At 60.8% G+C, this 14474-nt stretch overlaps 2 protein-coding genes across 2 annotated transcripts; both read left to right on the forward strand.

Moving 5' to 3' along the window:
• Positions 1–206: 206 nt before the first annotated feature.
• On the forward strand, positions 207–1325 carry LMXM_07_0870 (splicing factor ptsr1-like protein; the record flags this gene model as incomplete). The annotated part of the gene is made up of 1 exon (XM_003872189.1): positions 207–1325. The coding sequence occupies one exon, from the start codon at positions 207–209 to the stop codon at positions 1323–1325; it is 1119 nt and encodes a 372-aa protein (XP_003872238.1).
• A 5310-nt stretch (positions 1326–6635) lies between these two features.
• LMXM_07_0880 (putative protein kinase) lies at positions 6636–10718 on the forward strand (the record flags this gene model as incomplete). The annotated part of the gene is made up of 1 exon (XM_003872190.1): positions 6636–10718. The coding sequence occupies one exon, from the start codon at positions 6636–6638 to the stop codon at positions 10716–10718; it is 4083 nt and encodes a 1360-aa protein (XP_003872239.1).
• Positions 10719–14474: the final 3756 nt, after the last annotated feature.

Raw genomic sequence — 14474 nt, forward strand, 5'->3', positions numbered from 1 at the left:
CTCCCCTACCCCCGCCCCGTCCGCTACACACCACCTGTATCGTACCACACCAGCAAGTGCCGTACTTTCGCTTGTTGTTGTTCGTCATTGGTTATCCTTTATAATTGCTGTCCATCGCCGCACCCACGCTTCTCGTCTTCATCCCTTTTCTTTGTCTTTTGCTCCTGTTTTGGTTTTCTCTCTGCCAACGTTACGTCGCTCCGCTCATGTCACAGTCGCTCAGTCGCAGCGGCAGTCAGAGAGGCGTCGCCACTCGAAGTGCGTCGCGCAGTGCCTCCGGCAGCCGCAGCAGCTCTAACTCGATGCGGCTGCCGGAACCGACCGCGGGATCGGGCACCGCTGCCGAGCCTGCAGCCGCGCCTGCCGCTGCGGAGACCCCGGCCGTCGATGCAGGACAGCCGCAGGCGCCGGAGAAGGAGGTGGCGTCCATCTTCATTGGCATGGGTCCCGCTGGCCGCAATGTGACCTTGGCGGAGCTGACGGAATACCTCAAGTCGAAGGCGATCGACCCAGCGAACGTGAAGGATGTTCGCCTTCGCGGCCGCTGCGCGTTCGCGGACACGACGACAGTAGGGGAGGCGCGCCACCTGATCGCGCAGCTGGACAACCACGACTACAAGGGCAAGTTCCGTCTGGCGGTGCAGATGAGCAAGCAGACCATGGCCGAGGCGAAGGAGAACAAGCGCAAGCGCCAGGAGGCGCGCGGCACCAAGCAGGGGGAGGAGGCCCACTACGTGAACGAAGGCCGTCAGGTGTTTGTGAACCTCGGCCCTGCCGGCAAGGACATCCCGAACGAGACAATTCGCAGCAAGATCGAGGCCATCTGCCCGGTTCTGCGTTTTGAGCGCCGTGGCTACTGCATGTACGCCGATGTGCCCACCGCCGAGGATACGAAGCGGGTGGTGGCAGCGCTGAACAACATGATGGTTGGCGAGGTGCGCGTGCTGGTGCAGATCAGCACCATGGTCCGCAAACGTGAGCGCTCGCCGCAGCGCGTTCGCGATGCTCCTCGCCGCGGAGGTGACCGTCACGAACGCGATTTGCACCACCACCGCCGCCGTAGCGACAGCCGCGAGGGTCACCGCCGTCACCACCGCTCGCGTCGCAGCTACACGCCGTCGTCGCGCAGCACCTCTTCTTACTCATCCCGCAGCCGCTCGCACAGCCGCGGTCGCCGCAGCTACTCTCCCGACTCTGAGGACTCTCGCGAGCGCCGCAGCCGGCGCGGAGGCTACCATGGCAGCGACCGCCGTCGAGGTGGTCGTTCCGAGCGCAGCGGTGATCGTCGCGAGCGCCGCGGCGACGAGCGCCGGACGCGTCGTTGATAGCGTCCACTAGCCTTGCCCTGGACATGCAAGCAAAGCGAGGTTTTCACGCGACACGAGACCAGGCGGGAAAATAAATGAATGGAGGCCAAGTGGAGGGAAGACTGGGGTGTGTTTGTGTGTGTGTGTGGCTTTGCGTAACGCCGGCAACGACACGAGGCGTGGGCCACGGCAGACGGTGGCCGTATCGTGCGGTGCCCCAGCCCCTCGCCTCTCCGCCTCTTCACCTGTTTTTATTCCTTTTTCGTTTTTTTTTGTTTTTGGTTTTGCTTTCCGTTTTCCTTTTGTGTTTGGTGCACGTTGAAGCCGCCGTTGGTGTCGCCCCCCTCCTCCTCCTCCTCCTCCTTGCCTCTCGCATCACCCTTGTCGCGCGACCTGTCCGTCTTGCGCTGCGGCACTGACACCGTCCTTCTCTCCCCCTCCCTCCCCCACACACACTCACTGACTCATTTTTTTTCTCTGTAAAGTTTTCTACATATATCTATGACCATTTCTTCTCCTTTTCTTTCCTTTGGCTTCAACGCTCTGATCGCGCTACGCATACCCCCACTCGCGCTGCTTGGCCTACCCCCTCCCCTCCCCTCTTCCCATCCCCTGTGTGGGCGTCGATCGCGGTGCTCCTTCAGAAAGACAAGCGAAGGGTTGTTTGTGCGCACGCACAAGTCGCCTATCCGCGAGGCCCGTCTGCTCGACACGCCCGCTCCTGCCAAAGGCGTGCGGGCTCAGAAGACGGAATGCCCCTGCTGCCACAGACTCACGGCAGCGCCCTACGTGTCCCGGCACATGCGGGCGACCCACCCGGGCGCCCCCCCCCCCGTGACATCGACGGAAATGGAGGATGATGACAGAGATTCCTCCCCAGGCAGCAGCGTCGCCCTGGGGCAGGCCCGAGGATCCGAAAATGCGAGCACTGTGTGCAGGCGCTGCATAGCATAGCTGGCATGGTGTACCACATCCGAGCAAGGCGTGCAGCGGGCGGGAGCGCACGAGCGATGACCGAGAACGGCGCGAAGAGATGCACGCCGATCAGCGCCACAGTGCGTGTGTGCGACATGTGCGGCATCTCCTGCATCCAGCCGGGTGGGCTGATGCGGCACGGATGCGGAAAACATGACGAGAGAGCCGCGAAGGGCACCACGGCGTTCTTGAGGCTCCGCTGTGGAGAGTCTCCACACCACATTATGGTATGCTGCGGCTGGAGGCGACCGAAGGCGAAGCACGGCGTGCAGGCGGGGGTGTCTGAGGGCCCTGGCCTGAGGCTGGCGGGCTTCCTCCTCGAGCGCATGCGGCATGCACCAGAACCACACCCCCTATTACCCGCGCGACAGACGCCGCCTGCCCTGGGGCAGGACCCTGGACGCGACCCGCCTGGATCCAGGCGTGCAGTCCACCCGAGTCGGTCTGGCGCTGATGACGGAGCACTTGTGAGAAGGGACGAGGCGGGCCAAGCAGAGGCGGTGAGACGCATGGCCCCGACTCGACGGCGGAACGGTTTGTCCTCCACGACCAGGACTCGGCCGTGGTGCGACAGAGGTTGGTGGAGTGTAGCTGCATGCGCATATTAGGTGTTGACTTGTTCGTGGCAGGACGCCAGGCTGAGCGAAGAAGGCGTTTTCTGTACGTCACGTGTATGGTTGTCTTAGCTGTTAATATAGTAATGTGGCTGTTTGTATGTGTACGTCTCTGGGGGAGGGGAAGGGGGAGGGAAGGGGTTTGGTGATGCTGGTGGCGCTGGTGCGGGCACGGCTACCGGCCGCTACCCGTCCTCCCTCTCTCTGCCGATCTGTCCCGACTTGCGTGTTTTGTCTTCTCCTCCTCTTGTGACCTTTAACGAGTATATATAAATATATAAATATAGAGCAACGATTCTCTCTTCCTCCCCCCTCTCTGTCTTCTCTGTATAGCATGCCCTACTCCTCGCTGTGGTGGTGGTGGTGGCGATGTTCGTTGGCCCAGCTGTCGGTGATTGCGTTTTTTTTTTGTGTGCACGCGGACGGACATGGTGTGCGTGCGTGTGGGGGGATGGGTGGTAGTGGTGGTGTCGGTGACGGATTGTGCCCTCATCAGTGGTGCTCTCAGATGCGTTCTCCCCCTTCTCTTCCACTCCTCTTCCCCCTGCTGCTGCGGCGGCGGCGGAGGCATCTGGGAGAGAGGGGCTTGACAAGGGAGAGGGGGAGGGTTGAAGAGGCGACGAGTGAGGCATTCTCTGCGCCTCACGTGTTGTGTGTTGTGTGTGATGTGGTTGTCTGTCTGCGCATGTCTGCGTGCTGTGTACGGTAACACGTAACTTAGAAAATGTTCGATGAAGAAAGCGAAAGGAAAGGAAACAGAGCATAGACGAGCTGCACATGCTCAGAGAGGCAGGAGGATAGTGCTGGATACGTGTCACTCTGTTGATAACCCCTTCGACTTCCTGTGCTCACGCAGGCACGGGCACACGAGCTTCGGCTTGTCTGCGTGGACACGCGTCTGTGTCTGAGTGTGGATGTCTGTTTTCGCTCAGTGCTTCAGTGGAAAATGCAAGCGCGGACCAGGAGCCGCTTCACCGTTCGTCATGGCTGCACGCCCACCCCCACCCTCTGTTGGGTGGGTGGGGGAACGGCAGCCGCCATCAGTCTCCCTCTCCCCCTCGCGTCTACTCTCCCTCTCGCCGCCTCTTCGCTTCGCTTGCATCAGTGTCCATCTAGCCGGGAAGGTAGAAACATTACGACAGAGTAGCTCGCCCGCCCTCCTCCACCTCTCTTCTTTGCCCAAGCAGCTTGGAAGCGGAAGACGTCTGTGAAACCACACGCACCCCACGCACCCCTCCCCCAACTAAGAAAAGAAAGCACGTCTGCAACAGGCAGCCAAAAAAAAAGCAGCAGCGGTTCACGATCCGTACCGGCACACACATCTCACCGAACGTGTGAGCCCGGAGGACGAAGGGGACGCGCAGGTAGATTAGAGCATAGCTAGCTGAGGCACCTGTTGAGGTGCTGCTCGAGGAGCTACTACAGAACGAGCCATCACTTAACAGCAGAGCAACACGAAGGGCGGGCGACAGTGCGCCTTGTTGTCCTGTGCGCGTGTCGGTGGTTCTCCTTAATATTACCCTCTTGGTGGGTCGCGGCCGTACGCTGTTTCTCTCTCTCTCGCTCACTCGCTCTGTGTGCGTGTCACTGACGCTCCCCCTTTTCTTCCTCCATCGCAAGCCCACCACCACCACCGCCACCAAGCACACGCACCTCTGTACAATTCAAGCTCCTTCCCACCGGCGCATCCCCAGTCTAGATCCTTCTGTGTGTGTGTGTGTGTGTCTTCGTTACCCGTCCGCCCTGGCGGTGCCTAAGCGTCGCCTTCGCTGGCGTGCGCGTCTCTCCTTTGCTTGTTGATTTCAATTTTTTTATTTTTTTTTGATTGTCTCCCCAGCTGTGCCGCCGTCCCGCTGCCTCGCCTCTCTGCGCGTGCGTTCACGTTCGTTTGTTTGCTCCCACACGCGCTCGCTGAGCTCCCGCTTTTTGGGCCACGTCCTGGCCGCTTCCCGTTCCGTTCCCCCCCACCCCTCGTCCTCCGCGTTGGTTCGTTGTGGCGCGTTTCGCACCTCGTACGCCTGACTTTCCTATTTGTGCTTTCTCTTCTCATCTCCCTCTCCCTTCGTTCTTCTCCGGTTCTCTCCCTTCTCTGTGTCCCACATCGAGTTGCCGTGCTTTTTCTTTCTTCTGTCTGTGTCTGTGTCTGTGTGTGTGTGTGCGTGTGTGTGTGTGGTCGCCGAGCCCCTCCCCTCCCCTCCCCTCCCCTCCCAGTCTTGCGGGACGCGCTTCTCTCCGGTGGCGCCTCCTCCTCCCACCCTCCCACCCTCCTTGGCTGTCGTCTGCTTTCACCGCGAACTCCGCTCTCTTGTTCTTTTTTCTCCTTGCCACTTGCCCGTTTCGCTTATCGACTCCCGTTCTCGCTTCTTTGCTTGCATGCATTCGCCCACTATCAGCGAATCTTCCGTCACATTTTCCTTTTCGTGCTCTCGTGCTCTCCTCTCCGCCCCTCCCCTCCCTCCCGTCTCTCACGTCCCTCTGCGGCTCTCTCTTCTTCCGTACATCGCTGTGCTGGTGGTTGCCGCTCTGCCGCTGATTTTTTTTTTTTGGGGGCGGCGCACACCTGCCGTTTCTCATCGTTCTCACCGTTCTCATTGTTGTCGTTGCTATTTTCCGCATCGTCAGCTGGAGGTATCTCGCCGCCCTCCACTCAGCCGTTAACGCACCACGTGTGGCCTCCCTCCTCCCTCCCTCCCTCTCTGAGTGCCTCGCAGCTGTCGTGCGCGACCACTGTTGTGCACCCGTCTTTGAATTAGAGTCTGTGTCTGTGTCTGTGGCTGTGTGTGCACCTCTGGTGTGTGGCGGAAGGAGGCGGTGTGAGGCATTGGACAGAGATTGGGAGCGTGTGGGCTGCATCTTCCTCTCCGCCGCCGCCGCCGCATCCTTCTTCCTTGTTCTGTTCTCGCTAACCGCCAATTTGTCCCGAGTGCACAACACTGCTCACACGCGTGTTCTTCTCTCTGCCCGTCTGTCCGTCTGTTTCATTGTCTTTCTATCACACCAAATCTTGGCTCTCATCATCCTTTGTTGTTTTTTTTTTCGCGGCGTGCGTGTGTTCTCCCCCCTTCCCTCGGGTCCGCCGGCTGTCAATCAGCTTCCTCCTCGTTGCCACGTATGTATGTACACCCACCCGCCCCCTCCCTCGCCCACGTCGCTCTTGGACTCTGTGACCACCGCCGCCGCCACCACCAGCACCAACAGCTCCGCGCTCTTCTTGTTATTATCAGCGTTATTTGTCTCTTCTTCGTGTCCTTTGCGAACAAGCAAGAAAAACAAAACGTTCGCTCGACTGCTATTTGCGTGTGCGCTGCTCAGGGGCGTGTCTCGCTCTGCCTGTCTCGCTCTCTCTCTCTGTGTGTGTGTGTGTGTGTGTCGTAGCCTTCCCTCCCCCCTCCCCCAGTCTTCCGTTTACGTTCTTTCTTTACTCTGTGTGTGCGCGCTTGCCGTTGTCTTTGTGGGCATACGCCCAGACGTTTGGTAGGGAGATCGGCGGTGCATGCGTATACCCCCCTCCTCTCCTCTCCTTCCACCCCACACCCCTCGTTGCTCCACGCGTCGGACATCATCTGTGGCGACGCGGGCCCACGGGTCGTTCTTTTCCGTGTCTCCCTCTTCTCACAGTGACAGCAGTCGCTGGAGGCACTCCAGGCAAACGGTGCTGGCGACACAAAAAAGGCTCGAAGAGCACGCGCGTCCACCAAGACGCGTGGACACACCCACCCACCTGCCCACACAAACAGCGATGGACTCGGCGTCCGGCATTAGTGGCTCTGCATGCAGGTCCAAGAATGATAGTCTGCGGGTCTTCTGCGTGGTCTGCGGCGGCTACAGTGAGGACCTTATCCTCCGCAAGTCAGGCCTCAAGTGCGCGAGCTGCGTCGGGAAGTCGTCGAACAAGCACTACACTAACTTACAGAAGCGGCAGGCGAAGCAGCTCTTCTCCAAAGCCTTTCCAGCGCGGAGCCCGACTTCGGGCTTAGACACCGCCTCCTCCGTGCCACCCGGAGACGGCATCCGCACAAATCGCGTTTTCAGCTCTGCCTCTTCATCGCTACCGGCAGCCACGGAGGACTGCAGCGGCACCACCGGAGCGTCCACGGTGCGCAGCAGCGCCTTGCACCCTATCGAAGAGTACATCAGCGGCACCTCGGTGTACCGTGCTGTCATGGAGCAGGCATTCTACTCCGCTGAGAACGATCGTAGCGCCCGTGAGTGCGGCAGCGGCGATCAGCAGACGCTCGTGAGCGGTGCTGACGGCGTCACCAGAGCCACATCCGACGGGCTTAGAAAAGCGCATCCCGAGAACACTGTGTCTGGCTCAAACACCAACGCCTCCTCCTCGGCTGCTGTCGGCGATAATGCTCGAGATATGCGTCGAACACCTCCACCCCTTGTGACTCAACGCCAAGCAAATGGCGGCGCGCAGTGCAGCGACTCGGCATCGGCGAAGAGCGGTGGAGATGCTGTCGGCAAGGCGCCGCGCTGTCGAGATTCGTTACCCGCTCCTTCAACGTCGAACCTCGGCAAAGGCACAAAGAAGGAGCCCGCCAATCAAGCTCCCGCGAGCGCCTACAAGACGGCCCCGTTGCGCCTGCCGCCACGCAGCGGGCCTCGAGTGTCCAAGGGCACCCCACGTCTGCCACCGTCCGTGGCCAATGTGAGTAAGGTGTCTGCCGTGCGTACAGTCTCTACAAAGTCGAACGGAAAAGGGACGGACACGTCCTCGCCGAACGGCGCGACTGCATCCCCGCCGTCCTCCGCCATCAAGGCGTTGTCCACCACAGTCCACTGTGTTGAGGGCCAGGAGGTGATGTCCGAAAGTTACAACGGCGGGTTGCGAGATGTAACCCTGCCACCGGCCGAGTCCGCCGTCGACCGGGACCACTCTCCCCCCAGTGCGCCGCGCAGCGAAGGTGCCAGATTATTAGCAACGAGCCTTAGCCAAAACCTCGCGCATCCTCCGCAGGTGCCGCGCGAGGTGCAGGGGACCACTAGACAGTCATCGGCGATCTTTCCGGAAGCGAGCTTGGGCCTGTCAGCGCCGCGAGCAGGCAGCCTCGACATATCCATCACGTCCTCGGCGATGGAGAGCGGCCCCGGGCCACGACTGCTGGTGCCGCACTCGCACGCGGATGCCAGCGCGGGTGCGCAGGTCCAACAGGATTCCCAAGGTGGAACTCGGCGCTCGAGCGCAGCGACGTCGTCCGTGGCAATGCAGGCGAACACGTCGGTGAGGCCCGCTGACGCGCACGGGGCCGCCGCCACAGGAACGTCGTCGCTGAGTCGTATGCCGAATACCTCAGGGGCTGCCGCCGCTGCGCACAACAACTGTGCTATCGCCGGCAGCAGCAGCTGCCGACACCGGCACACGGAGCGAGACGACCGTGGAGGTTCCTCCAGCGACTCGGATTCGTCTTCGTCCCGCGTATCCTTTGACACCTCCCCCATTAGCTCATCGCCTATCTCAGCGGTATTGCCAGCACCGTCAGAGACCGTCGCCAGGGAGGACGGTGCTGCTGCCAATGGGATCGGCACGAAGAAGGCGCTGAAAGGCGGCACAAAATCCCCCAAAGCAGGCACGAAGAAGCGGAAAGTAAAGGTAGAAAAGCCGGTGCGCAACGCAACGGGGAAGCAGGGGGCAGTCAACAGCCCGAGCCACGGGCTTGCGACAACGCCCCTTAACGTCTGTATCGATGCCTTGTACATAACCGTCGAGCCCGTGCTGCCAACATCGCTGAACGCTCCAGAGACGACGACATCCGCCCCTTGTGGCGGTGATGAACTGCCGCAGGCCGCCATGAGCTGCAACGATGAAAGCAGCACCACCACCGGTGACACACACAGCCGCTGCGACTCGATACGCAGTGGCTCCTTCCGCGCAAGCGACGGGTACCAGCGACAGGTGTACGTCGTCGGGCAGTCAGGCAACTTCAAGGTGACGCGGCACATTCGCCAGTGCAGCGGCGGTAGCGATATGCTCGCCGGGCGGAGCAGCGCCGCCGCTGCCTCGCTGGCGTCTGCCACGCCCACGCCGGCGCATCCGCGCAGCCGGCAGCAGCCCGGCAGCTCGGGCGACACCATGAGCGTTGGAGCGGTGGAGGTGAAGAGGATCTCGTACCGCATTGCCGTGAAAAACCGCAACACCAGCGAAGTTCTCTTGATTCAGGAGCGGCGTCTCTACACCCAAATCATACCCGCTCTTGAGCGGGTGAAGGTGATCGCGGGCGGGGAACTGCCGGCTGTGCCGATGAAGCGGCTGCCAAGTCTTCGCTTTGCCACAGAGGTGTTCACAGAGGAGCGCCGTGTAGAGGTCGAGGCGTTTCTTCAGGCTGTCGCGCTGAGCCCATTTTATATTCGCCACCCAGAGGTGGTGAAGCTGCTCGGGCTGGAACCGTACTTGACCGACGTTGGTGCGGCTTCAGCAACCGGCGCCGCAGCGGCGAAAGGTAGCCCCAGCAACGGAGCTGATGCTCATCGGCCCAGCAAATCACCGCGCGCCTTGAATACCAAATCATCGCCGCCGGCGGAGAGCGGCACCGGCTCCGAGGCAACACCGCGGGTACGAAGAGGGGCTGCCGGTGACCCGAAGTTTCCTAATCGTCACTCAAGAGATGGCGGGGCCGGTGTTGGAGTGACTGCGGCGACTGGAGGCGGTGAAGCGGGCGCTGGCGGTCTCACAGTGGACGCCCTCAACGCCTATTGCTCCTCGACTACGGGGGGCGGTGGAGGCGGCATCGCGGATGGCAGGAATTTCTGCCGCTCGCAGAGCTGCTCCAGCGTGCAAACCTCCTGCTCTTCCGTCGTGCGTCGTCGCAAGCTGGACGAGGTGACCATGGAGGACCTCGAACACATCCAGCTCGGCAACCTCATCGGCCGCGGCACTTTCGGCTCTGTCTACCTGGGGCTTGTGCAGACCCAACGTGGCTCGCTGATGGTGGCTGTGAAGGTGATGAAGGTGGGCGAGGCGGTAGCGCCGTCGGAGATGGAGAGCCTTCAACGCGAGCTGGACGTGCTGTGCGCCGCCCGGCACAAGAACATCATCCGCTTCCTCGGCAGCGCGCTAAATACGACGACACGTGACCTGCGCGTCTTCACCGAATACGTGGAGTGCGGCACCATCCGCTCTCTCGTCGATCGCTTCGGCGCCTTGACGATGCTGGCCATTCAGCAGTACATGCAGCAGGTACTGAGCGGCCTGCAGTACCTGCACAGCCTCTCGATCGCGCATCGCGACATCAAGGGCGAGAACATTCTCGTCACCAAGAATGGCCGCATCAAGCTCTCCGACTTTGGCAGCAGCACCGGCACGCCCTGCAAGGTGGTGACTGCTGCCGACTCCCCTTCTAAGGGGAGCAGCAGCGGGGCTGCGGACAGCGCGGCAAACGACGGCCTCCCGGTTGGCTCACCGCAGTACATGGCGCCAGAGGTGATTCATGGCACAGTCAAGTCGTTTGCCGCGGTCGACATCTGGTCACTCGGTTGCGTCGGGATCGAGATGATGGATCGGCCCATCTGGCGCGAGAGCCCAAGCACAAACCCGTTCGTCTTTCTTTATCGCATCAGCCGTTGCGGGACTCCCCCGCATGGGCTGCCAACGGACGACGAGCTCGCCGCCATCAAGGCGGAAGGCAAGAAGGCGGAGTGGGAGGGCTTCTCCTTGTACCAGGAATTTCTCAAGAGCTGCCTGCGCGTTGACCCGGCGCAGCGCCCGTCCGCGGCGGAGCTTCTCAAGCACCCCTTCATGACCTACCCATACCCGAAGCACCTCCGCTGGATGCCGCCGATGTCAGCTACCTCGAGGCCCTCAGCTTCCAAGCCTTCATGAGTAGCGAAGGTGCGTCCTGTCGCACCGATCCGTGTGCGCCTCCGTGTGTGTGCTGCTCATGCTGTCGTGTGTGTACTTGTGTACTTACTGCACATGTCTGCCTATGCTTCCGTCTCTATGCTGTTTTCTGTTTCTTGTTTGGTGTCCTGTTCTCGCCTTCCCTTCGCTTTCCTCCCGCCCCGCCCCGCCCCACCCCACCTGCGCACATGGGACGCACGTGTGTTGCCATGGCGATGTGTGTGTGTGTGTGTGTGTCGGTGGGCGCCCGCGAGGCACGTGTCAGCTTGCCTGATGCCCCTTCCTTTTTTTTGTTTGCTTGTGTGTGCTTCGGTGGCGGCTGTGCCCGCTCCCCCTCCCCTCCCCTATTTACCTATATATATATATACATATATATGTGTGTGTGTGCCCATGTATGCGTGTGTGCGTGCACGTGTACGCGTGTGTCTGTCTGTTGCTGTGTGGTACGCGTGTGTCTGTCTGTCTCGTCCATGGGCGAGGGGCTTTTGTTTTTTCCTACCTTTCTCTCTTCTCCATCCTGGTGCTTGGGTGCGCATGTGCGTGTCTTTTGTTGGCCACACCGTTGTCGCGAGTCTCTACCGTGGAAACATCTTCCTCCTCGTGGTCCCCGACACGAGTGCGATGCGTGTGTGTTTGTAGTGTGATAGTAGGTGAGCGGAAGGCTAGTGTGGCAAGCGTCGTCCTGCTGCTCGAGGGGACTCGGTGAAGAACGGAGGCGTTGCCACGAGACAGTGTTGCGCTACGGGACCGTCTGCGGCCACTTTTCTTTCCAACCATGCCATCACGCTCCCTTTTCTCTCCGATTCCCCCCTCCCTCCCCCAACTATCCTTGCGTGCTCATCTCCTCGCCCTCCCTGCCATCGCTCGCCCCCATCAGACACTCTTGGGCCGGCTCTTCGCCAACACCGCGGCATTACATGCGACCTCGTCTTCCCCCCGCAACAGGAACACAAGCTTTAGGGAGTGGGCGAAGAGGCGTGGACACATAACTCGCACAAACGCGCGAGACGCACAGAGAAAGGACAAGTGTATCCACTGCAACCCATCAGTGAGTCCACATCGCGTGGGGGCGGCTGCTTGACCCAGCGGCGGACCACCGCCGCTTCCCTCCCCCGCGGGCATCGCTACTCTTTTCTCTTCCCTTTTTTTTCTGTCGCTACGCTGCCCCGTCTCAGCACCCCCCCCATCCCACCTCGCCCCACACGTGCAGGTCTGCAGATCCACGTCAGCACACACTGGGGGAGTCACAGCCAGCTTGGCTTGGCGAGGTTGCGCGCACGTGCACACCAACGGGCGGCGCATCCATACGTGATCCTCGTTCTTTTTTTTGCCGCAGCCGTCACGAGTGATGAAGAACCGCGCCCACGAACCGCTCGCGACGGCGGCGCAGTCGTTGTGCTGGCAGGGGGGGTTGTCTGAGGGCCCTGGCCTGAGGCTGGCGGGCTTCCTCCTCGAGCGCATGCGGCATGCACCAGAACCACACCCCCTATTACCCGCGCGACAGACGCCGCCTGCCCTGGGGCAGGACCCTGGACGCGACCCGCCTGGATCCAGGCGTGCAGTCCACCCGAGTCGGTCTGGCGCTGATGACGGAGCACTTGTGAGAAGGGACGAGGCGGGCCAAGCAGAGGCGGTGAGACGCATGGCCCCGACTCGACGGCGGAGCGGTTTGTCCTCCACGACCAGGACTCGGCCGTGGTGCGACAGAGGTTGGTGGAGTGTAGCTGCATGCGCATATTAGGTGTTGACTTGTTCGTGGCAGGACGCCAGGCTGAGCGAAGAAGGCGTGTCTTCTCTTCGTGGACGCCTCTTTTATCGCTATGGAGTTCTGCTGTTCTGCTGCTTTCCGGGGTTGTTGTAGCCACTTGGACAGCGGGGGGATCGGTCTTCTGCACCGCCGCCTCTCTTCCTCTCCCGCAATCACTCTTCTCGTGTCCACCGCTCTCACCCACCCAGTTCTGAGGCGCACGTTCCTATCATCTGCGGTGTCTTGTGTTCTCTGCACCCCCGCGCTCGTTGTGCTTAGTCCGTCTAAGGCCTAAAGGGAGATGAGGAGCGAAGTACAACGGTCGAGGCCGTCGCGGTCATGCGTTCGCGTTGTCTGTTGCGCTCTCGCTCGGCTTGTGAGGGACTTCTCCCGGTCGTGTGCGTGCGCGAGGTACTCGTGGGCAGCGGCGCGTGTGGCGCTGCGGAGGAGCATCTTCTGTTCACCGTTTTTCCATCGATTTCACTGCCCCCGCCGCTCGGAGCGAGTCAGGTGTGCCCCCAGGTGTGCTCGACCTCCTCTGAGCTCACGTGCAACTTTGACTCTCTCACCCTCTTGCCGTCGCACACAACTTGCTCACCACGACTGTCGAGCAAGAGGATCAGGAGGTAGGACTCTTGGTGTCACTGCCGTGCTTCTTTACGCGCACCGCCTTGCCCCTTCGTTTCGCTCTTCATGGCGCGCCGTCGTGCGTGTGCATCTTCTCTACATGTCTTCAACTGGTATGTGCTCACATGCCTCTGTGGTTGGTGGTGCGTCGTGCAACACGTGCTTCCTCCCTCTAACCCCTCCTCCTCCTCAGTGCGCAGCAACGAATGCCCCCCGCCCCTCCCCCAGCTCGCTCCTCATTTTATCCTCCTGCCCTGATCTCGTCTCCCCCATCTCTGCGCGCTGCATGCACACCGGCGTGTGGTGAGGACGCAAACGAATTCTCAGCAAAGAACTGGACACGCTCTTGCGTGTCAGTCATCGTAATCACCGTCACCCCCACCACAAAATCGCCACCACCCTACCTTTGTCCCCCCTTCCCGCACTGAACGACTTGCGTTTCTCCTCCTAACTTTAGCGTTCCTTGTTTTCGCCTCTGACACGACAGTCTAACCACGTGGGTGAGCCGCACCCTAAGCCACCGCGCCGCCCCATCACCTCTGCGTGCGCACGACTCCGTCTCTGCCTTCTTCGCAGACAGCAGTCCTCCACTCCTATCCTCTCGCGATCACTTCCCCTCGCCTCCGCGCTTACGAACGCGCGACGGAAGGACAGACTCTGACACCCGATTCTTGATCCTTGCCACCACTACCATCACCTTTCTCCCCGCTCACACTTGTGCGTGGGTCATCCTTGACGTTCCCCCCCTCACCCCCCCCCTGTGGGAGCCGCCGTTCTCCCTTCCTCTGTTTTTTTTTTGTTCCTCCCCGCATAATTTGCACGATAGCCCAACGAAGACCGAACGCATCAGCGCCGGTGGACAGGCACGCACCCACATCGACGCCCCCCCCCTCCTTCCCCCGCGGGCCAATCAAAGCCTGTGAAGGTTCCAAGAAGAAAAAAAAACCAAGAGAACAACAAAAAGAAAAAAACAGTACAGACGTCGAGTACATCATCGCCGCCCTCTGGCTCTCCTGTCTGTGTGTGGTGCGGCTCTTCGTTGAGCAGATATTTGTTGCCCCCCCCCCCCCTGCCCCCTCTTCCCCCTTTTCATTTAACTGTATATCTCCCCTCCATCTTCCCTATTTTGGTTGTCCCCCCCTCCCCTGCCCCCTCCCCTCCCCCGCCTGTATGTCTCATTGATTTGTTTGCTGAGCGACATATCTTACGCTGCGCGCCACGTCAGCCTCTGTTCTTCACTCTCGCATTTTACTCTCTCTCCCTTCTTTCGACTTTCGGTGCTTTTTTTTCCGTGTGCTCTACCACGGTGTTGTATGTGTGGGTGTAGCTGCTGTTGCGTTGCTGCTCTCTGGTCGCTACTGCTG

This window comes from Leishmania mexicana, chromosome 7, assembly GCF_000234665.1.
Source record: "Leishmania mexicana MHOM/GT/2001/U1103 complete genome, chromosome 7".
NCBI lineage: Eukaryota > Euglenozoa > Kinetoplastea > Trypanosomatida > Trypanosomatidae > Leishmania > Leishmania mexicana.